This window comes from Beta vulgaris, chromosome 6, assembly GCF_026745355.1.
Source record: "Beta vulgaris subsp. vulgaris cultivar EL10 chromosome 6, EL10.2, whole genome shotgun sequence".
NCBI classification, from domain to species: domain Eukaryota; kingdom Viridiplantae; phylum Streptophyta; class Magnoliopsida; order Caryophyllales; family Amaranthaceae; genus Beta; species Beta vulgaris.
The window spans coordinates 71,136,925-71,162,867 of NC_079207.1; the positions used below are offsets into that span (position 1 = coordinate 71,136,925).

Sequence of the window (25,943 nt, forward strand, 5' to 3'; positions counted from 1 at the left end):
GGACATAGCCCAGGCATAATAACTAGTAAAGAAATTAAATAAAGACTGGCTAATACAAAAGAAAACAACTCTTATCAAATAAATGAGAACGAAATTACCAATATCTTACAATCGAACTAATAGTCGAGAAAGAGAATATAACTAATTGTTGTCACCGTTCATCGCTGTCACTGGTAAATCGACAATCAAGCAACATTGTATGCATAACTTAACCCTAAAATTATTGTGTGTATGAATGTGTTTCTCGTTCTTCCACCCCCGCTTTCCCAAAGAAATTAGGGGATTTTTATACCCAATTGAACAATATCCCCAATTTATATAATTAGAGAGATCACTTGAGGAGAGGAAAAAGAAACTAATCTAATCTTGGACTATGAGTGTTATATGGGCTGCAATATCTTCTTCTTTATGTTTGTTGTTTTGGTTGCTTGCTATTTGGAATTGTGCTCATTTTTCTCGAACCAAACACCTATCACAAAAATAAAATACTAATTAAGCTCAATAAATGATCAAAATAATAACTAAAAGGAATAAGTACGCAATAATAAAAGTCATACTAAAAACTCATAGATAAATATAAAATATATTCAAACAAGTAAAATATAGAGATGAGAGTATGCAATATATTGAGCTAATCATTAGGTTCTTGCTACCTTTTAACAAATTCCATCAAATTTTCAATCTTGTATGGTTCATTCTTTGTATAATTGGTTTTTCCAAAGCTCGAAATTGACTTTCTTCTTACTCTTCATTCATCACATTCATTATTTACTACAATTTATTCCTCTCACCAACCTGCATCTCATTTCATAATGTCATTCTTTTTCTCTATCAAGTCACTGCCATCTTCATCAAGACCAGTGACAGATCCAGAATATGTATTAAGTGGGGTCGAAATAAAATTATTATGATAATCTTAAATTATGTAACAAAAATTTAAAATTTTCACATTTTAGTGGGGTCAACTGACCCCACTAAAAACAATGTATATTAGCTCCGAATCAAGGCATCATTATACTACGAAAAGGAGGTAGGAACCGTGGAATGCTTTGACCAGGCACTGTCATCCTCAAAGTTTCGTCTTGTGGGGCTTACTATTTGTGTTTTGTCTTTGGACTTTTCATTGAGGGATTGGGAGGAAAAAACAAAAACCACTTATTAAGTCTCTTCAAACAAAAAAACCACTAATTAACCCACAAAACTTATCATTTTTTGAGTGTTTTTGAAACACAAAGTGCTTCAATTTCTCCACTTTTATGAATCATAATTTGAAATTCGAAAAACTTACATTCAATTTGTGAGAGCAGTCCTATCATAGCAAAATAGATCCCTCAGTTAACCAATTGTAGCAATGCATGTTTCGTTAATAATTGGCAAATTCTAACCCCAATTGAATCTTTGAAAGTGAATTAGAAAACAATGAGGAAGATCTTTAACATAGCATATCATTTGTTGCTAAATCAATTAACTAAGGAATAAATGAGAAGGAAAAGAAGGAAAACTGTGAGGAAAACAATAAGTGGACCCACAAGATGAAAAATTTGACGACAACGGTTACAAGGTAGCAATATTCTTACTTTTAAAACAATAAAGGTAGTTAAATTTTTAGAAAGGTAGTTATGTTAATAAATTGGTAAAATAAAGGTAGTTATTACCAAATTTTCCTAATGAAATTTTCATGTTATAATAAAATAACCTTTTCTTCCCCACATAATCACACTCTACAATCTACACATACTTTTTTTTTATACATATACTAACTTTATATGTACGATATGCATGCGAAATCATTATAAAGCTAAAATAATTCATAGTTACATCTAGTAATAATTTGTAAGAAAAATCATGTAAAAGAAATTCCATTCAGTATTCAATTTTCTTTTGCTTATCTATACAAATATATTAAAAGACGTGCGACAATGTGTACACGCCACGTGACACCTTTGTTACTCCATTAGCTTGCAACAAGATTTGAACTCATGACCTCTTGCTATTATACATGACACAATTACTATCTCAACCAACTTTTAGTCATGCTTTAAGTATCCACATTATTATATTTGTACCTTTTGAATGTTGAGTTTTCCTTTAATATATTTTAGTGGGAATGAAAAAAAAAATCAAGTTCGAAAACACACTACCAATCCGGGGCAATGCCCGGACCCAATACTAGTTTGTAACAAAAAATTGTTATTCAATTTAGCTTTTGCTTCTTATTTAAATATAGTAGTTAATTACTCCTCAATTTTTATTTTTTTCTTTTCCTTTTTCTTGTTGGTGTCCTCCTCCCCTTACCATATATAATAGAGATTTTGACATAATAATCCTTTTTTCATAAATTACATGTACTAGCATTATGTTTACAATAATTTAATACGAACCAGATCCATATACTCCATCTGTTTCATTTTAATTGTTACACTTTGACATTTTACACTATTCACAAAGTGCACTTTGACCCTCCTTTGTGATTTATACGTGAATAAAAACATAATCACGTGAGATCTTGTTAGATTCATCTCAGTATGTATTTTATTAATATTTACCTTTTTTTAATTTTTACAAATACAAAACTAGAGATATATATTGTCAAAAAATTTGCATTGATATGTATGAAAAATGTAAGTTTAACAATTAAAAAGAAACGAAAGGAGCTTAAACCTCCCAAATGACACTCAAAGACAACATTTTCTTTTTCGTGCTAAAACAAACAACACAAAAACTGTACTTGAAAATACTACAATCTCAAATAATTCAAAGACTTGGAAGTTGGAAGTTTTGGCAATAGAGATGGAGAGAGCAAAGACACTGCTAAAGATCGTGACTTTCTCTCTCCTCATCACTCTAACATTTTCCATTAACGACGAACCCCAGCTTGGATCAGCTCGTGTTGTTTTCCAGGTTTTCTTACTCTCACTCTATTTACATCCTATTTCATGTTTAATTCTGCTCTTTTTAGCCTGAAATGTCTACCCTTTAATTTTTGTCATAATTTGATATTGTGCTTTATTATTGTTCATGGTATATTTGAGAAATTCTGAGGAAAAAAATGCGTTTTTGCATTACATGGTTGCTGATAACTTCATTTTTGTTCTTGAAAATTAGACCCACCAAATTTTGAAAGAAAAAAAACATTATTCTCTTTTGAATTATTGTTGCGGTTTTACTTCAATTTTAAATCTACTCAATATAAATTTGGTAATCCACATTGCAAAGTATATGGTATATATTGAAATTGTACCCAAATGGCAAAATTGGGAAAATCGTGTATTGTTAGATATAACCCAGATGGCAAAATTTGCAAAATTTTATGGTCAAGGATTTGTTAATGTACATGTGGTTGCTTAATGTTCTTGTTTTGATCTTTCTTCTATTAACTTGCAGAACTCTTTGACTTGATTTGAACTTATTAGCTATGAACCCAAATAATATTAGTCTAAGCTGTACTTATCTGAACTTGTTTTAACCCTTTACTGAACATATTAGCCCAAAACTGAATAATGTTTGAACTAATCCGACCCGAATTGAACTGAAACTTATTTGCATTAGGCATAGAGAATAGCACTTCGATTTTCCAAATTATATGATAATAGTTAATTTTCAAATTGTACCCAGATGGAGATTTGCTTTTATTTTGTTAATGATCAAGTAATGTATTTGTCATTCTGTTTGTTTCAATACATGTAGAATGTATGCTTTATGTGTCTGTCTGTGATTGATTTAGCTCTCCAACATCCTATGATAAGTTGATAACACAGTTTATAATGTATAGGTTTTTCGAACATAATGGTATAGTACTATTTTGCGTGGGCTTTTGGCTGTGTATGTGGTTGTTTCAACTTTTCGGGATCAAATCAGAGCCTATTTGGATGTAGTCATGTAGATGACCTTGGTTTTTATCTGGATAATACCTTTATGACCTAGGATGTCTATCGTATATTGGCAACATAGTATATATTTGCTTCTTTACATTGCTTTCATAGTCCTGTCATGTTTGTTGGTTCCTATTGCAGACAAACTACGGAGATGTCGAATTTGGTTTTTATCCTTCCGTGGCGCCGAAAACTGTTGAACACATTTTCAAAGTTGTTCGCTTAGGATGCTACAACACCAATCACTTCTTCCGGGTAATGATTTGGAATATTGGATATGTTTGGTCTGGTTGAGTAGCTGAATGTCGTCTTAGAAATGTAAAATGTTAATGAGTGAAGTCTGAAGATTATACTTCAAAGGCAGGTTGATAAGGGCTTTGTAGCTCAAGTTGCTGATGTTGTAGGAGGCAGAACAGCTCCAATGAACGCTGAGCAGAGGAAGGAATCTCAGAAAACTGTTGTCGGCGAATTTAGTAAGGTCAAACATGTTAGGGGTATACTTTCAATGGGAAGGTAAAGTTTAAGAGGCATTTTCCTTTGGTTGGCTTTGTCAGAAATTGTTTAATATCATCTGTAATTTGGCTTTGTTAGAAATATGCTTCAAAGTTCATTCAGTCTTGTATTTGTTTCTCTTCTTGATTCTTATACTATTAACAAGCTTAACATAACAGTATCGGGTGTGGACTGATCTAAGCTATTCTTATGTAGTTCCTTTTTACTAATTCTATGTGGTCAATTCCTTAGATCACAGTGCTCATGCTGTAGCCACAATTGCTTTATTACAGATATGATGACCCAGACAGTGCATCATCTTCTTTTTCTATACTTCTTGGTGATGCACCTCATCTTGATGAAAAAGTAAGCTGGCTTCTGTGCTTTTAGAATGTAGTCTTCATGGCCTTTTCTTTTTCTTTTTTATTGGTCTGTTTCTTCACCTATATGGCTTATATGCTATTATATGCCCTCAGTATGCAGTCTTTGGCAAGCTCACCAAGGGTGATGAGACATTAAAAAAGCTCGAGGAGTTACCTACTCGAAGAGAGGGCATGTTTGTAATGGTACTATACTGTATCCTGTTTTGGTTTTTTGATCACATTGTCTTTTATTGCTAAGCTGAAAATCAGATATCTCTCTCATAGATATTGTTTTATCTGTTGAATCTTTGATGTTGAGGAGAATGGATAAAAGCAGTAGATACCTTTATTTTATAACAAGAGCTGCTTATACTTAGTGAGTAAATGCCAATTGACAAAACTAGCAGAATATAGTAGCCAATTATAACCAAGGGTAAACTGCCTCATCTCTTCTAATACCCTATATAGGGGTCAAACTATTAATTTCTGAAAATTGTTGAATTTCCTGCATTATCTCTAAGGCCTGTAGTCTGGATTATATCTTGGTGAACAGCGGTGAAACAACCTCTTTGACTTTTAGATTGAAGATCTAGAATGGAGCATGAAACTGCAGCATAGTGCTTTTACAGAAAAACACTTCAGATTCAGCTCATGGAACCTACAATGCCTTAACAATTGATAAAACAGAAACCTTGCACTTAAGCCCCAGAGTCGGGCATGCAGCCTCCTGAACCAGTTTCACTAGCTACCAATAGTTGAGCTGTGTCTTGTCCTTTCACCATGCGGAAGTGTTTCAAACACGAGTATGTAAATTGAAATTTATGTTTAAACACAGGCAGAGATTGATGAAGCTACTATACTTGGAGCAATTTGTCCTCTTTAAAGCAACCATAGATATAGCAGAACGATATGGCTTGAAATATGTCAATCCTATCAATATAATCTCTAAATGCTATTTCCAAATTCTAACCATATATTTAGAACATTCCCTGAGATTAAAATAAAGCCTGGCATTGGACTCACTATAACACAGAGACCTCTGTATGTTATATATCGATCCAAGCACTGAATTAACCTTCTTTCAAACAGAAACATTAGAGTACAATACACAGTTTGTTCAATATGGCCATGTCTATCTCTAACATTGAAAATACCCTATTCTCCTCTTTCAATAGTAATTTTTTTGTATCTCCCAGCAATCTAAGTAATCTTCTGTTAAGCATTTATAAACACTCAAGGATAATAATTTCTTTCTGTTTTCTCCTCCCTATACATAATCTCTCAAGCATAGATGATTTAGGCTGTATTTTATTCAGATCTGCTGAACAGATTCCATGTTTATTTCATGTTGGATGTCTTGATTATTGAATGCAGCTGCATATAAAATGAAATATCCCCTGAATTAAGAAGGGTTGGTGCCGAGACATGCTTAGCCTCTTTGAGAAGCTACTTTTTCTAATTTTGAGAGTTCTGTTACATATTGTAGATTCGTGATGGTTTTTTGGCTACTACTGCCTCCGTCTCTAATTAGCTTACCCACTTCTTTGAGCATAGTGTTTTAGGAGAAATAGTATGTGGGTCCTAAAGAGAAAGAGAAGATATTAATTTATTGTGGTCTAAGAGAGAGAAGGATGATGCAAATAGAAAAATGATGCTTTATGTAAAAGATAATATATAAAACTAGTGGGTCCAGTCCAAAAATAGAAAAAAGAAGCGGGTAAACTAATAAGAGACAACCCCAAAAGAAAAGCGGGTGAACTATCAAGATACGGAGGGAGTATATAGCATAGCTTCAGGGGTGACTGTTCTTATGTCCACAATCTATCACTCTGAACATGGAAGTGATGCCATGGCCCATTTTGAAGAGGTGGGTGGGGCTAAAATTCAGTAACACTGCATCTACCACCTCTTTGTTATTTCTTCAACATGTGTTATTGGCTGCATGTTGTACTCCCATTATTTGTGAGACAAAAGCAATAAGGTGTATTTTCTTCTATACCATGAATTTCCGTAGATTTAAGCAGAGACCAGTTGCTAGAATATTCAAACTATTTGTTTCACCTCTAAGTACCTATTGTGGATTTGTGGGCATTCAATAATGCAAGTCTGCAACATGGTATGGATTCGTGCATTTCAATTGGGGATGCATTTTGGAGACTGACATTTATTGCTTAGTGTAGGAGATTGGACACATAGCCCAAGAGCGTGACGCTTGTTTAAATTTGTATTCATGTCATTGATCTTTACGTATTATGATGTCTTCGAACTTGGCTTTTGAAATTTGCCTTTATTCCTTGCCCTTCTTTTTCCCAGCCTGTGGAGCGGATCACAATCTTGTCTTCTTACTACTATGGTGAGGATTGATATGCATTCCCCCTCCGCAGTCTTCTATCATTAATTTTCCTCTTTATGCTGTCATATCTTTTCTCAATAATATAATGAGATATTGCTTTGCCTGCCTTTATTTTTGACTGTGTATATTGCTTCTTCTAGAGATAGATAGTGAAACATGTGAAGAAGAGAGATCAAATTTGAGAAGACGCCTTGTAGCTTCATCTGTTGAAATTGAGAGATGGGTAAGATTACTCTTAACTGACATCTTATTCAATTATGTCTTATTCCGTATGAATTTTTACACCATTTACACCATTCTTATTGTTACTTTTTACTTGGCAGAGAATGAAGTGTTTCCCATGATCATTCTGGATATATGAGAGGTTAGTGATGTTTAGGCTACTATGTTGATATGTGAATAGTATGTGATACAAATTTTAAAAGACTCGGACAAAATTAAAGGGGATAAACTTGTGAAACAAAGAAAAAGCACGCAAGTTACCAGGAAAATAGTTTAGTGATCGCTCAAGAACAAGCATGCAAGCTCAATATGGATTCTCAACTTTGTCCATAACATAAATATTAATGACCCTTTATATAGGGTTATTGACTAGCAGGAGTCTTAAGAAAACCTAGAATTAGATATATAACACAAACCTAGAATAATTTTAAGATAAAAGTAATAAAATAGTCCTAATTAGAAGTTCAGGTATGCGTAGCTGATAAACCAAGAAGTGAATGGTGACCAAAACTCACAGCTCTAACAAAACCAAAGAAGTAAAGTCTATCCAACCAAAATCCGAAATCCAAGTAAAACATGTCCAAATGAAAACCATGGTGATATTGCGTGGTTGCACAGTATACTGGGAAAGATTAGGAGACGAGAAAGAGTGGAAGAGAATTTTTGGAGCAGAGATGGAGGTGGTTTGCGAAGGAGGAAATAAGTAAAAAGGAAAAATCCCGAATAAATAGATATTTGTATTGATGAACCCAAGAGCAACAATTTCAACAGTTTTCGGGACGCTGGTCGCTGGGAATCTCCCTCTACGAAGAGAATGATCACATCTATCTCGATAAATCTTCCATCTGACTTCACCTCTATTTATGACAACCTTTGAATCTTTTTTCACTTCTAACTAGCTTCCCTGTGCGTCATATGCCACTAACATAATTACTTGGAACTGAGCATATTGCCCTTCTTGTAGCGCCCGGAGTATCTGAAATGTAGGTGGAAGGGGTGCTTGGGAGGATGTAGTATATTACTCCCAGTCCAAAGTTTCACGTTGTCCTCAAGATGAAAGGTGGGGAAGCGCTGCTGAATTGCCTCAATTGGTTCCCAAGTTGCTTCAAGATCTGCCAGTTAATTGCATTTGAGGAATACCTGTATGTTTTTGGCTCGTTGCCTTGCCCATGCTTAATTGTACATACATGATTCAGGTTTCACCACTAGCTCAAGGTCATTGTTGACTGGAGCTGCTTAGGAAGGGTTGGAGAGAGCTAGGGCCAACAGCCCGCTTGAGTGTTAGACATGAGATATTGGGTGTACTTGTGGGGGGAAGTTCTGACTTGTACGCTCCCTGTATATATCTTAAAGAGGCAGGAGGACCTGGATAGTGTGTGTGTAGGAATAGTTCATAGTTGAAGTTTTTGAAATTCGAATTGGCATGTGTTAATGATTTTCTCTTATTTGAAATTCAGTTTCTGTATTTTCTTTTCTAACTACGACTTCATAGTTTGCTATACTGTTAAATGTCACGAATCTTCTCTTCTGAAAAAAGATTGTCATTTAGTCTTATAAATGCTGCTACTAGTCTTAACTACTTCCTCCGTATTTTTATTCTTGCTACATAGAGAAAGTGGGGGTTTTTAAGAAAGGTAGAGAGAGAAAGTAGGGGACCACCACTTTTTGAATAAAAAATCATTTGTTAAGGAAAAAGTATGAGTATTTTAAAAGAGAAGGTGGGGGACCACCAACTTTTTAATAGTATTTTAAGATTTTTATGGTGAGAAGGAATCCATTTATGGTATGTAGCATCTATTATGACATTTCCATTTAAGGGAAATGTAGCATCTATAAAAAAACGGAGGAAGTATTTCATAGTGATGAGAGAGTAGAAAGCAAGCCTAGTCTTCCAAATTCCTACCTGAACTTTTCTTGTAACATCTGCTGTCCAATATGTCTTTTCCTTGTACATCTAAGCAATTCAATAAGGCGGTCCTCTTTCTCAATGTCCCCTCTTAAACAACTTTGACGCATGTTGGAGGTCACTGTAAGTGGACTTGTGTCATGAACCCACCCAAACCCCTCATCAGTTTTCACCTATTCCAGGAGCCAAAAGGGCAAGGAAGTCATTGCAAATGGGGAAATTGGTTAGAAGATGCCATGACATGATGAGAATGTCATAGAGATCAGTTAGAGGTAAGAGAATCAGTTAAAGGTGAGAGGAGTGAGAAATTAGAAGTAAACAAATAAATCACTCTTGTGTAAGGGAGAGATCCAGCTTCTCGAACACTGTAGAACTTGTCTCACCATACTATCAATATGATCCCAACATATTCTGAGATTTATCTTTTTTTCTTTTTTTTCTTTTAGTAACTGTCGTCACTGCAAATCTGCTGCTCTTATTCTCTGTGTTGAGGCTGCCATATCCAGATTTGAGCGAACCTCATCTCAGTTCTTAACTTGTTGGATTAGCACAAAAAGTTTCCTTTTTTTTTTTTGTGTGTATAGTGAGCCACAATTAACAAAGGCACTGATATAGATGGGATTCGATCCCAGGTCATGGCTGGGTACCACCCCCCGACATGACTTTACCAAGTTACTTGAATCCACTTGATTTCCTTGGTTATGATCTACATTTGTGCACTTATTGTGATTCTAGTTTCAGAATCACAATAATCAGGGAAAATGAAGTTAGAAGATACAATGTAGTCGTGTATTGTTAATTTGGGGTAGGTGATTGAACCTCATGTTTTTGGATCTCTGTACTTGAAGAATGAAGTCTTCGATTTCTGAAACTCATGGTGGAAGTCAGGTATTTTGCTTACTGCAGATCGACATGGGAGCAATGGACAGTATAATGTTCGTAGTCAGATCTAGTATAGTTACGACTACTGTGCCCTTCTGTTCGAACCTCGAGTACATGTAAGTTATTTTGTGCGGTGCGAAAGCATCAAGCTCCCTTTTGACAGATAGAACCATGCATATAATGTTTTTCTTTTCGAAGTATGATGATCAGTTTCAGTGTGTGGAAGATGAGTCAGTCCTAGAGGTGATCAAATAGCCGACGGGGCCGCCTCAACAAAAATTTGCCCACTTGTTGGGCCAAATTTCTATGTCCAAAACCCGCTTTTCCGGGCCAAAAATATCGGGTTTTTCGGGCTGGACCAAATTTTGAACAAAATAATCGTATTAAAGTTGCCCAAAACCCGTCCCAAACAAAAAAAAGACTGGGTTGGATCGGACTGGGCTCGTAAACAGGGACCAAAAAATTTGCCCAAGCACGGGCATTTTTGGGGCGGACTAACCTTGATCAGAGTCCCTCTGTAGAAATGGTGACATCAATGTTCAAATCTTTGTTATGTCATTACTAAACTGATTTCTGTTTTCAGAAAAGGATTGTTGCTCAGATGGTCCTGGACTAGGCAACATGTATCCTACACAGGTAATGGCCTAATTACTGGACGTGCTCGCATTCTGAAAATTGATCCTGCTTCAGTGCTTTGAGCATGTATCCATATCTATGTTAAATTATCAAGATCTTGAGATTGGTTTTGAAAGTTAAGTGGGAAATGGATATTGAATAACACAAGTTTTTCTCAGGTGCAAGCATTATTTGGCAAAAGTTCAACCAAACAAAGATATCTGCTGCTTTCAGCAAGACCCAAGTGAGAGACCATTCTTGGTTTTTGGCTTCATCGTCTAGAGATTAATATCTTGTTACAAATAGTAGACACAATAACACTCAATTTTCTGTAACAAAAAAAAAAAACTCAATCTTGACTCTTGAGTCAGATATATATTACATTTTGCACTTTGGTTTGCTTACTTTGGATATGAAGTCAACCTTGAGTGTATAATGTCACTGTTTTCTTCATGTATAAGTTTGTTGTAAGTAGACAACTTCAATTGACAATGATTAGATGTAGATTACTTGCTGTCTTAAAGATAAAACATATTGAGAAAATTAAAATCAGGCTAAGTGGACAGTGGCGAATGGGTGGTGAAATATGGTGCAATAGTGGTGCAAGATGACAAGAGCAAGGGTGAACAAAATTGCCAGAAGTGGGAGCGGAAATGGGTGTATGGTTGAGTGTCGGTGGACGGTGGTGGTGCGATTTGTGATTTTATTCGAATCTCTAAGGGAAGCAGTAGACAGAGCAAATATTATTTTAATCAATTGTTTTTCTTAAAAAAAAATTGGGTCACATGATCTGTCATGACATTAACTACTTCAGTCATTGAATACACGGGTTATAAGTCAATTTTAATATAATCTCAATATATAATTATAAATTTTAAATCACAAATTAATGTTCACCATCATGATCTTAGGAGGAACTTCTTAAAACTTCAATTTATAAACAAAAAACTTTGTGTGCAGTTTGTTCGGATAAAAAAACTAGTTCATTATGACAAAACGTAAAGAACATCCATCATACACTAGTTCGGGTCTATCATATGCATGATATACGTCTATACTCAAAGTTTATTTTTTTGCTTATTTGGATGTTTCAAATATTCAATAAACAAAAAAATAGCATTGAATTTATGATAAAAATAGTAAAAAACATAGGATTTTTAAATACTTCAAAGATGATTTTTTTTAGGGGAAAAGATGACTTTTATTATAGGGTAAAACTAAAACATCTACAAATCTGGTTAATTTTTTCTTCCATCTTAACAAAAACATCTAAAAAACAAATCGTACAAACGTAATTGTAGTAGATGACTTTATTAAAATATAAACATAACTTTTTTTTTTGTTACTGCAAAAAAAAACCTTTTTTTTTTGTAGGAATATAGACGTAGCGCCTGTTCTCTTAGGCATAGAACAACTGAACTGAACTGAATTGAAATGAATAGCGATACGTGAGAGTAAAAGTATTGTCCAAAGCTGAACTGAATTGATCTAAACTGAACTGAATTGATCTGAATTGAATAAACTGGGGAGAACAGACCCTAGTGATAGCATCAACTTTTATCACAAGGTAAAAGTAAAACATCTACTAATCTGATTTTTATGACGAAATAAATTTGGTGTAAGATTGAATTTTCCGCCGCGCAAAAAATAAACGTCCCCTTTTATACTCCTCCTTTCTTCAAATTTCATTCACCATTGACAAATCTCGCATCACTTTACGTCTCAACGAATCTTTCTGAGATCTGCAATTCAAGAAAAAAAATCCTCCATAAATGTCACTCCATCTGAATCACTGAGTCAAAAAACTCATAACTCGGACGAGTGAAGTGAGTCATCAATGGCGGAGAACTTGGACTCGGTGGTTTCGATCCGAGTCCCCTACAAAAACCTCAAGCAAGCAGCTGAGGTTGAAATGGTAGGCTTTGATGACGATTCTCCGGCGAATTCTAGGGTTTCTAATGGCGTCGGCGACGACGATTTGCCGGCGATTCACCGGAATTCGAACGATTTGAGATCGGAGAAGAAGAGTAGTTTGATGATGTTGATACTCAGTTGTACTGTTGCTGCTGGTGTTCAGTTTGGTTGGGCGTTACAGCTCTCTCTTCTCACTCCTTATGTTCAGGTCTTTTCTCTCTCCGAATTTTGTTGTTAATTGAATTTCAGTTGAATGTTAAACCCTTACATAGTTAGATTATCATAATTTCATGAGTTTTGATCTTAGTTTGAATTGAATCGAATGATTATATGATTAGGTTGCGAATTTCGTATAGAAGTTGGTAATTCTACTTTCTAAGAGAATTGAATGAAATGATTAATATGAATAGCTTACGAAATGGAATTAAGTAAGATGGAGATTGTATGTTTTAGTTTGCAAGTTCATGGACTGATGAAGTAGACTATTGGAAGGTCTGGTATGGAGTTATTATGTCCATTTATGAAGAGAATGGTGTTCTTTTAGGAGAAATTTAAGGAATTATGGGTTTGGATGGGAAAAGGAGGAATGTATTGGTGGAATTGGAATGTGATTGTTGGACTGGTAGAAAAGGTTACCTCTTTGTCATGGTAACTAAAAAGGTTTGACAATGAATTGTTTGTTTTGCCTCCTTTGTTGGTATATCCTACCATTTCTTTTCCTAGTTTTGATTGTTAAATCGACGTAAGGATCAAGGAAGTATCAATGAACAAGTAGAATTTCCATTAGCCTCTAACTAGGTATATTTCTTTTTTATCTTCAAAAAAATTGGCTGATAAACAAGCATGTGAATTTTTGAACTGGTATATTCTTCTATTTACCGCATATGACATCTATTAACATAATTCGTACATTGGTTTCCTTTATCTTCAATTACTTCATCCAATTTCCATTTTGGACAGTCTCAAAGTGCTTCACCCATTTCTTTATCTGTAATCGGTTTACATAATAATATATCACTCGCTCCATCCCTTGATGAACTTCACATTTCTTTTTCTAAAGTCAAATCTCATAAACCTTAAACACTTTCCAATATATAAGGAAAAAATTTGGGGGATATCTTATTGATTTGTCTCAATCTGTATATTTCAAATATCAACTTATTATTATTATTTTTGGACGGAGCTTTATACTTCCTATGTTCTTTTACTATCGCAACAATTACCATTTTGGGTAGTTTCACATCTATTGCAACAACTCCACTTTTGGTGAAAAAAGTAACTTTAGTTCACAAAATTGTCCTCACTTTATCTTACTAAAACCATCATTAATTACTCACTTTGCCTCATATAAAATTGTTTTTACTTTATTAAGGATTTATTTCTATCTTACTTTAGTTAACTATTAAAGGGGTATCTTTATGCTAAATTACCCACCTCCTTCACTTCCTTAAAAACTGTGCCTAAACCCATTGTTGCAATAGAAAAAAATGGAGTAAATATAATTTTTTATTAATACGTAACTAATATATTACCAATCAAAAATGACGGATCAATAAGCAAAAAGCTTGGATATTAATTTATATATTTTTAGAAATGAATATGAATTCATATCCAAGCTTTTTCTCCACTACCTACTTAGGCCTTGTTCTTTTGGTTTTGGGCATAGTATAACCTCAATTGAGCTCAGCTCAGCTACTTTTCTCTCACAACTTCACTTCACTTGAGTTCACCTCAACTCACTTCACTTCAGTTTAGCCCAAAAGAACAAGGCCTTAGTAGCCTACACCAAACTCACTTATTAGACTTTGTACTAAAGAAATTGAGTAAAGTAACTGAAGGCAATGGGAGTAATTCTTTCTATGTGGTAACTATTATGCTTGTGAATTACAAAAAATTGATATATTTTGAATTGAATGAAAGTTAATATTTGAAATTGCATAGAGAAATAAAATGAAATACTCACCTAGCTAAAGGTGGTAAACAATGGAGAACAACAGTGGGTAGTGACCTAGTACAGCAGTTTGTCAGGGTTGGGGGATGAGAGAGACAATGAGCAAGGGGATAGAGAATATCTGTACAGAGGCTATCTAGCATAACTTGAATTAGTGCTCCCCCTGGTAAAACCAGGGCAATTACATTTAGCTGTACATCCATTTATGGTCAAGTTTTTGTCAAAAAAGAAGAATGTTGGTAGTTTTTCACATAACCATTTTTTGGAAAATGGTTTTTTGGCTGAATTTTATTGACTTGTGGTTTTTAGCTTGTTATGTGGTCAATCAACTAATAATTGTCATTTCCTTATCAAGTATCATCAACTACTGATCAAATATCTTTTTAAAGCCAATATAAAAAGTCAAGTAAACAAGCCAAATGAACATTTCAAACAAGACGTATTCAATAGCTAGTTGATTATTTCTTAGTTGCATTAGCTGCATGATTAAGGACGTATAGTTGTGGACTTCCCTCTCCTTTCCGGTGGTGGGATTTGGGTTATTGTTGAGCTTTAAGTTTAGGCGTGTTCTTTAATTACTTATTGCTAATCTAAAAGTATGCTTAACTGTGTTGGCTTTTCTTTCTTTGCAGACACTAGGAGTAGGACATGCATTTTCTTCATTTATTTGGCTTTGTGGCCCTATCACAGGTCTTGTGGTAAGTATAGCCAAATATCACTCTTCTTTGGTAATTTTGTCTCCCACCATAAGCACCAGATATTGCTAGCAAACCCCAAGTAATATTTCTTTTTATTGTTCAATATTCAATTTCATCCCTTCTCAAAAGAAGAAAGTAAGAGTATGCCAAGGTATGTCTTGTTTGTGTAAACTGATGTGACTTCTTTTATTTTGTGCAATTTTTGACAGTAAACCAGGGTTTGGACCTCCTCCTAATAGTTAAATTGGGCTTGTTTTGAGTTGAACCAAGCTTAATGAAACATTACGATTACCTTTTTCCTGGAGCTAGATTGCTTCTGGTGCTTATGGTGTTGATCTGTTCAAGGTTGTGCTTAAGTGGTATGATATGATGTGTCTTGTCTTATTCTGTCAAGTTCAATTTCATCGTGTTTCAGGTTCAACCATGTGTAGGTATCTGGAGTGATAAATGCACTTCTAGATATGGCAGAAGACGACCCTTTATACTTGCTGGATCTCTCATGATCTCTGCTGCGGTAAAATTTCTAGATCTAGATTTTGTTTTAGATCTTTTTTTTGGTGTGATTATTATGTAATTGCTAAGTTGAAGCCTTGTACTATAGGTCATAATAATAGGCTTTTCTGCAGACATTGGATATTTGTTAGGAGACACAAAGGAGCACTGCAGGTTACTACCATTATTCATTGTTTTGTTTGCATCCTTTTTGTTTGTAATTTCTTTTCATTCACTTACTTCTATTGGCAGCACATTCAAAGGTACTCGAACAAGGGCAACATTCGTATTTGTTGTTGGTTTTTGGATGTTGGATCTTGCTAATAATACGGTGCAGGTTAGTTATTTAACAAAATGATTAGTTTATTTTTTCTCATCTACGGGCCATTTGTCAATTACCAATTAGCAGGGAAAAAAGTAATTGAGTTTTGTAATTTGCAGGGCCCAGCTCGAGCTCTTCTGGCTGATTTAGCAGGTGTGACTTTTTTCTCTTTCTATTACCTTGTTGTCTTCCTTTGTGGTATACAAATTTTATGATACTGTTATGATATTGCTTTTTTTTTTTTTCAATTTACTCATGTACATTACGATGGTTACTAGTGTTCTTGTGATTCTAGGACCCGACCAGCGGAATGCTGCTAATGCTGTGTTTGCCTCATGGATGGCCGTAGGCAACATCTTGGGGTTCTTATCTGGGGCTAGTGGGCAATGGCACAGGTAAATACCCCCTTCCCCCAAAAAAAAAGGCCCTTGGGGGAGCTTAAGGATCTGAATTTTTTTGGTCGAAGAAATATCTGGTTGATTGATGATTGACTAATGAGGGTCTCATCATGTCAATGGAGCGTGAATGTGTGATAGTTGCATTTTCCAATTCAACCTTCTGTTCGTCCCATTAAACTGTATACTATGTAGTGTGTGGTATGTCATCAAATGAAAAACATTTAGATACCAGAATTTGGAATAGAGAATTATAATGAGGAAATGGCCTTCCAGTTTTGAGGATTTGTAGTTGAAAATGAAATTAAATATTATTAGAGAGGAAAGAGAAAAGCGAGTATAGTGGAAAAACAAATCTTCCTCAGATTTGAAGTGGATAGACAAATTGTTCTCAGAGTTGAAAGTGGAGAGGAAGAAGAAACAGGGAATATATCAATTTTTATTAAGGAAGCCCTTTCTTCATTCGTCATCATCATACTTAATCTCTCTCCGGAATAATGTACAGATGGTTCCCTTTCCTGACCACCAGAGCTTGCTGTGAAGCCTGCGGTAATTTGAAAGCAGCATTTCTGATTGCAGTGGTAGGTATTTTATGTACAGGTTATTTATACATGTTATGCTTTGCTTTCTTTATGATAGTCGTAGTGCTTTTAAGTTTGTCTTCCTAAGTATTCATCATTGTTTATCTTCTTGCACGTGAGCATCTTGAGTTTACCATTTTTTTTAGTTTATACTTCCTCCGTTCCATTATCATTGCAATATCACCCCTTGACACATTATTTAAGAGAGCCATGTGAATTGGAGAGAGATAGATAAAAAGTGGATGTGGGACCCATGATAGTAGAGACAGAAGATAGTACTAAATAAAGAAACGTTGCAATTAATGTAAAACTTCTAAACAAGGGAAACGTTCCCAAAAAAAAAAAGAACGAATGAAGTATGTGTTTATATTTGCTGTAAACTTGTAACATGATCCTTTAGTTCCACCAGTCTGTGCGGTAGGAGATTGCTAAACATAGAAAAATGTTGCTTCACATGATGTAAATTGGAATTGCCTCCATGTAGATCAGTGTCCGTGATCAACATTGATCCTGCCTGACATGAGAATTAGCGGATTTTGGGCAATGGGAATGATATGTCGCTATTCGGGAAAAAATGGGCCATGGACAATCTAAATCCGGAATTGTAGGCCAAATTTTAGCCCGGCCTTATATAGCGGGTTTTGGTGCTGGAAAATTGGCTTGAGGCTTGCCGCAGCCTGAAACTTTGGCCCAAAACGAGCCACTTTTTTGGTCAAAGCTTGCCCCGTGTGTGATCACCTCTACTCCATGCTATTACAACTATCAAAGACTTTTTTCTAGACAAATGTTTCATAACTTGTCAGGAATCCACTATTCTCTTTTACGTCTTCCCTGCAAAATACTTGGTTCAGGTTACAAGTAATGGAGTTTCCTGCAGTTAGGTTCTGTGATGTTGATAGATTTTGTTTTTATCGGAACTACTGTTACTGCTGTCATGTTGATAGAAGTCTATAAATTGGCACTTGCTTCGAACTGCCGAGTCATTTCATTTTTAGTTTCGGGTAAGTTGCTGGGTTCTTGGTACCTTACCATGATCCTCAGAGTATTTGATTAAGTTGCTCTGTCATGTGTAATGAAAAGGATTGAAGAAGACATTAAAAAAAATCCATGTCTCTTCTCCCTGCTGGGAGCCTGGGACTCTATCGTAGAGGAGTGACCCACAACAAGCGTCATATATAATTCACCTACTGTTGTCGGCTTGTATAACTCCTTGGCAACCTATCCCTGAGTAAAATTGGGTCAAATGTAAAGGTTGGGATCTTGCTTGCATCAATTAGGTGGGTATTCCATCTCCGACTCATGAAGGAAACCCGAGGAAAAACCCAGAAGGCCTCAAGTAAATTTTTGAACGTTGAATAAATTATACAACACAACTACAATGCCAAAGGCTTAGCCCAATAGGATGCGGTTGGCTGTCATGTTCATGGCTGCGACCAAGTTCTATGGTAATTGTCAGTTTGTCACTTACCGCAACCCCCCTCGCCCTTTGTCTGGGCTTGGAAGAGGCGGTGAATGGCTACTCCGAGTCGAAGTAAATGATGCTGGAATCTGGATCTAATGAGGAAGGATGATGATGCTGTTTTCTTTTTAGTGCTTTTATGCCCATCTGGCTCAATAGTGATTGAAGACAATGGGGAAACAAATTAATTTCATAGTGGGTTAGTGTTAATTTGAGATGGTGTTCACATAATCTTTTCCTTGTTTTCGCTTCATAACCTAGAGTAAGATTTTGCACCTACTTGTATAATTTTTTTTGTTGGCAGACCATTAATGTGGTTCTGATGAAGCTTATCTAATTCGTTGGTTATTGTGATATTCTGATATCTTGGAACTTCGATTTAAGAATGCTGATATTTACACACTTACCGATTATAAGAGCGGTTTCCCTATATAACGCTGCAACATTAAATAAAGAATTTTCCACTATATTTCCCATGATAATGTACATATATGCTTAGACTGAGGGGTCGGCTTTTCTTTTTAGGTGCATGCTTAAACCACTTATACCATTAGTGGTTCTTTAATGAAAATTAGCAAAGTCTGCTCATGCAAGAGGAAAAGGACCCAAATGTTGTGGGCCCTTAGTCGTGGCAGTAAAAGCATTCTTCATTTCTTCTCTTTCCCCCCTCCCATACAGTAAACAGATCTCTCTCGCCTAGCAAGATGTTGCTGTCTTACTTCTCTTTGGAAATGGGAGGTTTTTTTGAAGGCTGAATACATATTTGTTAGTAATCATTATTGTCAGGTAAAATTGGCAGTTTCTATATTGCCTTTTATTTTTATTTTTCCTGAATTTCTCAACTGTTTGTCCGAGTCAGTCTGCACAACCACGTGTTTGCAGTGAATGAAATAGTCTAGTTACTTAAATTACACAATGATATAATTAAGTAATGTTATCCGTGTCTCTTATTCTATGTGGACGGCATCTTGGACCTTAATGGAGATTCTAGCATTATGGTATTGTTATTTGGGTATTTTTATGAAGGTAATTTGATCTGTTTATAGATGGCATTCCCTCTCATTATATATTACTACTGCAGGGAGTATGAAGTGCAACTATAGCACTGAATTAGTGCTCAATTTTGAGATTTAGAGTTGCATTTCAGTTGAACAATTGATTTTTGGTGTAATTTGTGCTTGAAACTGAGAATTGTGTTGGTTGACTATAAAGCTTGGAAGTCGGAAGTGACATATGGTGGATTGTTTACTAATTTATAATAGAGTCAAGACTTGGTTGGGATTGGTTTACTAATATGGATTTTGGCGCTATACTGAATTTGGTGATTGGAATCATTGGATCATTCATAGAAGTATGGTAGGCGTTGACTTGGATTTGGGATTTTGGTCCTTTAGATCTGTTTCTTGAGGATGCTCGCTTTACGTTAGTGGCTAGGAGTGTAATGTAGTTTGGATTATTCTCTTTGTATTAATGAGTTTATGGAAGAGTTTAAGTAATCTGGTTGAAGTCCTAGATGACGTGATTCTCTAATCAGTATTTGCTTTCCTGTCGTAGAATTTTCAGTGTTTATTGTGTCTTACTCCCTTTTGATTAGAATATATGTGGGTTATTTTTAGTTTTATGTTGTAAGGTGGAGGGGCAATTGAGTTCTTGGATTATATGGATTGAAGATTTTTAATGGGAAGCTCAATTAGTGGAATAAGGAAGTTTTTGGGGGATCTTAGAGTGTTGGAAGACTGTTAAAAACATTGTTAAGATTGATATTTTTTGAGGGATGGATTGCTAATGGAGTTAGCCAGGAAGAAGGATTAAAGGAGTTGTTTGCTTCAGAGAAAGATAAGAGGAATGAAAATTCCGAAAGAGTATGAACTTATTACCCTCATACCTAAGTTAGATTGTTCTGTCAAGGTGAGGCGTTTTAGGTCTATTGGTCTCCTCTAGTCCTCGTGTAAATTAATACGAATGGCTTAGAGTGCTTTCATGAGCCCTAACAAACTGTTGAAGAAACTCCCTTCGCTTAAGAAATGGATAATTTTGGCATATGCGTGGGACATAGAATATAGAAGTGCTATCTTTAAGTTGCTGTATAGAAAGTTATAGGGTGAATTTGATTTTTTTGGGATATGTTGTCTAAGGTTAAGGGTCCATAGTGTTGTATGGAGAGTGAATTTGAGGGTGTTTGTCTTCGCCTGTTTTTTTTTTTTTTTCTGGTGGACCAATAGCGTAAAAAAGTGATCTAGGGCTTTAAGGGGCTCGATAATCCACTATCGCCCTTCTTTTTATGAATATCTAAATTATCTTCTTAGTAAGGAGAACCGGAGAAGTCTTTGGGCTTGCTTGAGGGTTTGAGAAAGGGGGTTAATGTGTTATTTTCCATCATTGATTATCCACTGACACTATGCTTTTCGCTGTGATAATTGAATGGTACACTAGAAAATTTTAATATAATTGTATTTTATATTTCCTACATCTTTTGATAGTTGCAACATATCAACTTTACCTAATTTACATATGAACCTCAACCATAATCTTTTTCGCTTATGTGGAAAACAAATCTTATTATGTGAAATGTTGTCCAAGTAGTCTCAATTTATACTTTCAATTTTTTTTCGATTTCACAAATAGAGATTCAGAGAATTAATGGTCAAAGTTGCGTGTTGGCAAGCATCAAGGTCGAAGTTTTGCAAACTAGGAAGTAGGTGTCTAAGGGTTTTCGTAATTGACTACTAATTTAGATAGGTAATGTTTTGTTTCAATTTTGGGTTTCATTTCCTCAACTAGTTTGTTTTGTTTGTGTACTTGGAATCTCTAATATATCTACTTTGGTGTTTTGCTGGAGTTTGAAGGTAATTCTACAAATATTTTTCTCAAGATGAAAATTTTGAAAGTTTTATGCTATTGCTACTTTTCCTAGAGGCTATCATATTTCAGGATTATCGCCATATGATCTATCTGTCTAGTTGCTATTCTATAAGCACATTCTAAGGTTTCATCTGTATTGCATGCAGGTCTTCTTGACGTTTTGTACACTTGTAACTCTTTACTTTGCCAAGGAGGTTCCCCAAGAAGCAGGGTCATCTCAAAGATTATCAGATTCAGCCCCATTACTGGATGATCCTCAAAGAATGTCAACAGACCTCTCGAAGTTGAAGTCCCATGATGGTAATTCTCTGACTTACACTGAGAATGGCCAAAGGAATGAAGATGATCGTGATGGTGGATTTAATGATGCACCTGGAACTGTTATGGTCAAGTTGTTGACCAGCTTAAGACATTTACCACCAGCAATGCATTCAGTGCTCATTGTAACAGCTCTCACCTGGGTATGTCTTTCCCCACTTAATCATCATACCTTTTTCTAGTTGGGGGAGAGGAGTGGGGGGAGTTGGGGTATGTGCGCACGCTTAGGCAATTCCTCACCTATCCACCAGACCAGGTTAAGGAAGCTTACCTTTTGAAAATATTTTGTGAGCATTGTATGAATTGTATTGGAATGTATTTGATTATTATGTATTAGGACAATCAATATGAAACATATCAAAACAGAAAGGAAAGACTATTGATACAATGGGAGTGTTTAACCGCTTATAAGATGCTTGCATAATTGATGGTATGACATCGGATTTTATGATTCTTTTCTTTTACAATCACTTGAATACCTGATAAACATAATGTGCAGGTTTCTTGGTTTCCCTTTTTGCTTTTTGACACTGACTGGATGGGAAGAGAAGTCTATCATGGGAATCCTACTGGGAGCGCCTCTGAAGTGAAAGCCTATGATCAAGGTGTCAGAGAAGGTGCTGTCGGTTTGCTACTTAACTCAGTAAGAACTCACAATTTTTATTAGTTTCTTCTTGGCTAATATTAATGTGTGAATCTGATAATTGTTATCGATATTTATGCATAAAAAAGAGTTACATGTGGGGGTCTGAATTTTTGTGTTTCTCTCTCTTTCTCTTGTAATGCTGATTCTCTGTTTTTGTTGAACTTTCATAGGTTGTCCTTGGTGTAGGCTCTTTTCTAATTGAGCCCATGTGCCGGCGAATGGGGACTAAAGTTGTCTGGGCTTTGAGCAATTATATTGTTTTTTTCTGCATGGCAAGCATTGCAGTGATCAGTTTGGTTTCTCTCAAAAGCTACTCCCAAGGTGTGCAACACGCGATTGGAGAGAATTCATCCACCAAAATTGCTGCCTTAGTTATATTCGCCATTCTTGGATTCCCTCTTTCTGTAAGACCTAGTCCCCCCTGGATTTGAATTATTTTTCATCATTTTTTTTAAAAGAAATATATGTTTGACTAATGCTGTATAATCTTCTCGCTTGTGAATATTCTTTGCATGCCAGATAACGTATAGTGTACCCTATTCTGTAACTGCCTCAGTAACTGCTGATTCAGGAGGTGGTCAAGGTATGCATAACAGTTGCCTCTCATGAGTCAGAACTCAGAAGTCTGTCATTAGTTTTAATGCTGCTTTCCTTACTCTGAAGTCTGATATCTGAAGTAATGATGTTTATATGTAGGATTGGCACTTGGAGTTCTGAATCTTGCAATTGTTGTCCCTCAGGTAATATGCAACGTTTGGCCAATTCCTCCCCCGTTCTCGATCCTGAACTTTTCTGGATGGAGTAAAATACTTTGTGCATCTGTAGTGTGTAGATATATATGTTATAAATAAGATTATATCAATTGTGAGCATAGGAATAATAACAATAGATAGATTGAATCTAATGTAGATGTGATAGTTACTTAGAGTTCTCCTCGCAAAAAAGTAGCTTTATCAAACTGTAATCTACGTTGGAGGGAACCTCTCATGAAGGTTATGTTTTTTATCTCTAAAATTTAACAACTTAAGGAAACTTAAGAGGGGGAACCTTTTCTCATGAGTGGCCAACAATTTTCGTCCACTTGAAACTTTAGAGTCACAAATATGACCTTTTCCTTTTAATAATCTTTTCAAATAGAAGTTTAAGTCTAAAAATATCCTCTCTTTTTACATATTTTGAATAATAAAATGACTGGATTTGTAGGTAAATATATTGAGTTAGTATTTTAATTTTTGCATTTTGATTTTTCCTAATTGGTTTTGCATCTTGGTTTCCTTTCCTGTGCAACATAGCTTGTAATTAAATGTCTACTTCAGCTTTTTATAAAATATAATTTCCATACAATTAGTCTAGACTGCAAAGGGATTCATTTCCCATTTATCTTATTGAATATATGGAAAGTACTTGATCAAACATCTAGCTAATTAGAAAAGTAAGAAGCAGAAAACAAATTGCTTCATTTGAGTTTTGTTAGATTTGTGAGTATAGAAAAGTTAAATTGAACTTAACTATTTTCAATATAACAAGAAGGGAAAATGTTATAGGATGATCGAGTTAGTAAATATTTGGAAAATTCACAAGGTTTTTGTTTGCTCTTAATTAAATGCAATTTCTTTTGACTCCCGTTCTTACTAGGAGGTTTCTGTGATGCGGGCTACGCCTCTTCCTTATTCATGCCAATGGCCCAATTAGCGTTGAATTAGAGAGCCACTCTTGCCTATAAAAGGAAGCCTGTCATATCCTCGTCACTTGTGCATAACTGTGATTGACATTAAATTGGCTCCGGGGACCTATGGTGTGTGTGTGTTTGAACTTTGAACATACTAGGAATTGGAGGTCGTAGCATTAGAAAGATTCATTGGAGGGCAATGATAATCTGACACTTTGTACCTTCGTATCTATAGCTAACACTTCTCACCTATGACCTATGTGCCTTCATCCCAGGTGTCACATTAAATTCATATAATTGTTCACTCAGCCTTCTTTTGCTACATGCACTAGCGAGACGCATGATAATTGGTAGACGTGACTTGTGTGCAAAATTATACTAACCTGTGATCAACTATCTTCTTTCAAACATGTCTCATGCATTATAAATTTGTAGAAATCATCTGTCCCGCTCTCATCCTGACCTGTTAAAAAATGAATTCAAAATGGAAGAATACTGGATATATCCTCTCTTTCTTCTTTCTTGTTAATCTTTTTTATTCCCCCCCTTCCTTCCCCCAACCAACAAAAAAGAAAGAAAAGAATGAAGCGTGTTTGGTTGGGAAAGAATAGTGATCTTCTCATTCTCCTTTGTTTTGTTTTTAATGGGTGGAAATGGAAAAGCTTTTCCTTATAACGGAAAGAATGCCAAATTTTTCTCTTTAAAGAAAGGAACACCACATTTTCCTTCTCTCTTTTCCCATCCATCATTTTCCCTTCATTTTCATGTTTTGTTTGTTCTCTAACTTTTCTCGCAAGACAGAAAAAGAAACTAAATTATAATGGTATTTTGCCTCGGAGTGTTTTTTTCGTGGAAAATCGTTTTCCATCTATTCAAATAAAGCCTGCTACTTTTTTAAAAGTATTCTGAACCAATGTTAACTTGAATTTTAGATGATCGTATCGCTTGGTGCTGGACCGTGGGACGCCTTATTTGGTGGAGGAAACATACCTGCTTTTGTTATGGCTTCTGTAGCTGCATTGGTTGCTGGTGTTGTTGCAACATTGAAAATGCCTAATATTTCGGGCAGCTTCAAGTCATCTGGCATGCATGTGGGGTGATTGAGTTTCTCTGGAAATGCCTTACAAATCTATGAAATTCAGCTGCCACAAATGCCAACAATGTAGAATGCCATTGGAGTGATTCCCTTTGATCGTATGTGCAGCTCATCATCCCACAGATTATTTTTGCCTTACATGATCATTCAATTCATTTTTTCAGCCTGACTGTGACTTCTGTATCTTATAGTGAAATATATACATATACTTACGGGAAGTAATTGTCTCCCGATGTAATTTTACTTGATGTTAAAAAAAATTGAAAGGGCATCCTTGTATCTACTCGTTAATAGGTGAAAGAAATCTACCAATTTTGTAAATGATTGTGGTCTATTTTTCCTGTTTATCTGTTTTGCAGTTTGCACCAAATTTCACTATCTTATTACTTGTAGAACAGCGCTATGCATCAAGGGAGGTACCCATTTTTTGTTTCGGGGTAAATTTGTATCTGCATTGGCTAGCTTACCCTTCATTGCAGAGTAGGTATGGCAAAATTATATCTCATCCTTGTACCATTTTATGGTACAGTTATATCAAAATTTTACTGAATTAACTTACATTGCCAGGAAATTTAATAAAATGAAAAGAGTAAAATTACATATTCACAGTCATATCTATACAAATATATTAAAAGGCGTGTGTATCTATACAAATTTTGTTGTATACATGCCACGTGTCAACTTTGTTACTCCACTAGAATTGTCCAATGTGTACATAAGTCATGTCGATTAACAAAAGTAAATTTAGCTTGCAACAAGATTTGAACCTGTGACATCTTGCTATTATAACATGACACAATTACCATTTCAACCAACTTTTAATCACACTTTAAGTG

General features: G+C 35.3%; 2 protein-coding genes across 2 annotated transcripts; both read left to right on the forward strand.

The window, feature by feature from the left end:
* Positions 1 to 2,698: 2,698 nt before the first annotated feature.
* Positions 2,699 to 11,108, forward strand: LOC104897947 (peptidyl-prolyl cis-trans isomerase CYP23). Its single transcript, XM_010684925.3, has 10 exons — positions 2,699 to 2,901; positions 4,014 to 4,127; positions 4,237 to 4,385; positions 4,658 to 4,730; positions 4,841 to 4,930; positions 7,040 to 7,079; positions 7,220 to 7,302; positions 7,403 to 7,443; positions 10,673 to 10,725; positions 10,884 to 11,108. Exons 1-8 carry the CDS (start codon positions 2,791 to 2,793, stop codon positions 7,421 to 7,423), a joined length of 681 nt encoding a protein of 226 aa, XP_010683227.1. The 5' UTR covers positions 2,699 to 2,790; the 3' UTR covers positions 7,424 to 7,443; positions 10,673 to 10,725; positions 10,884 to 11,108.
* Positions 11,109 to 12,323: 1,215 nt separating this feature from the next.
* On the forward strand, positions 12,324 to 25,428 carry LOC104897948 (sucrose transport protein SUC3). Its single transcript, XM_010684926.4, has 14 exons — positions 12,324 to 12,826; positions 15,202 to 15,267; positions 15,683 to 15,781; positions 15,869 to 15,933; positions 16,012 to 16,096; positions 16,201 to 16,234; positions 16,377 to 16,476; positions 16,982 to 17,057; positions 21,525 to 21,839; positions 22,196 to 22,339; positions 22,513 to 22,746; positions 22,862 to 22,925; positions 23,039 to 23,082; positions 24,944 to 25,428. The coding sequence occupies exons 1-14, from the start codon at positions 12,542 to 12,544 to the stop codon at positions 25,109 to 25,111; spliced, it is 1,779 nt and encodes a 592-aa protein (XP_010683228.1). The 5' UTR covers positions 12,324 to 12,541; the 3' UTR covers positions 25,112 to 25,428.
* The last annotated feature ends 515 nt before the right edge of the window (positions 25,429 to 25,943 follow it).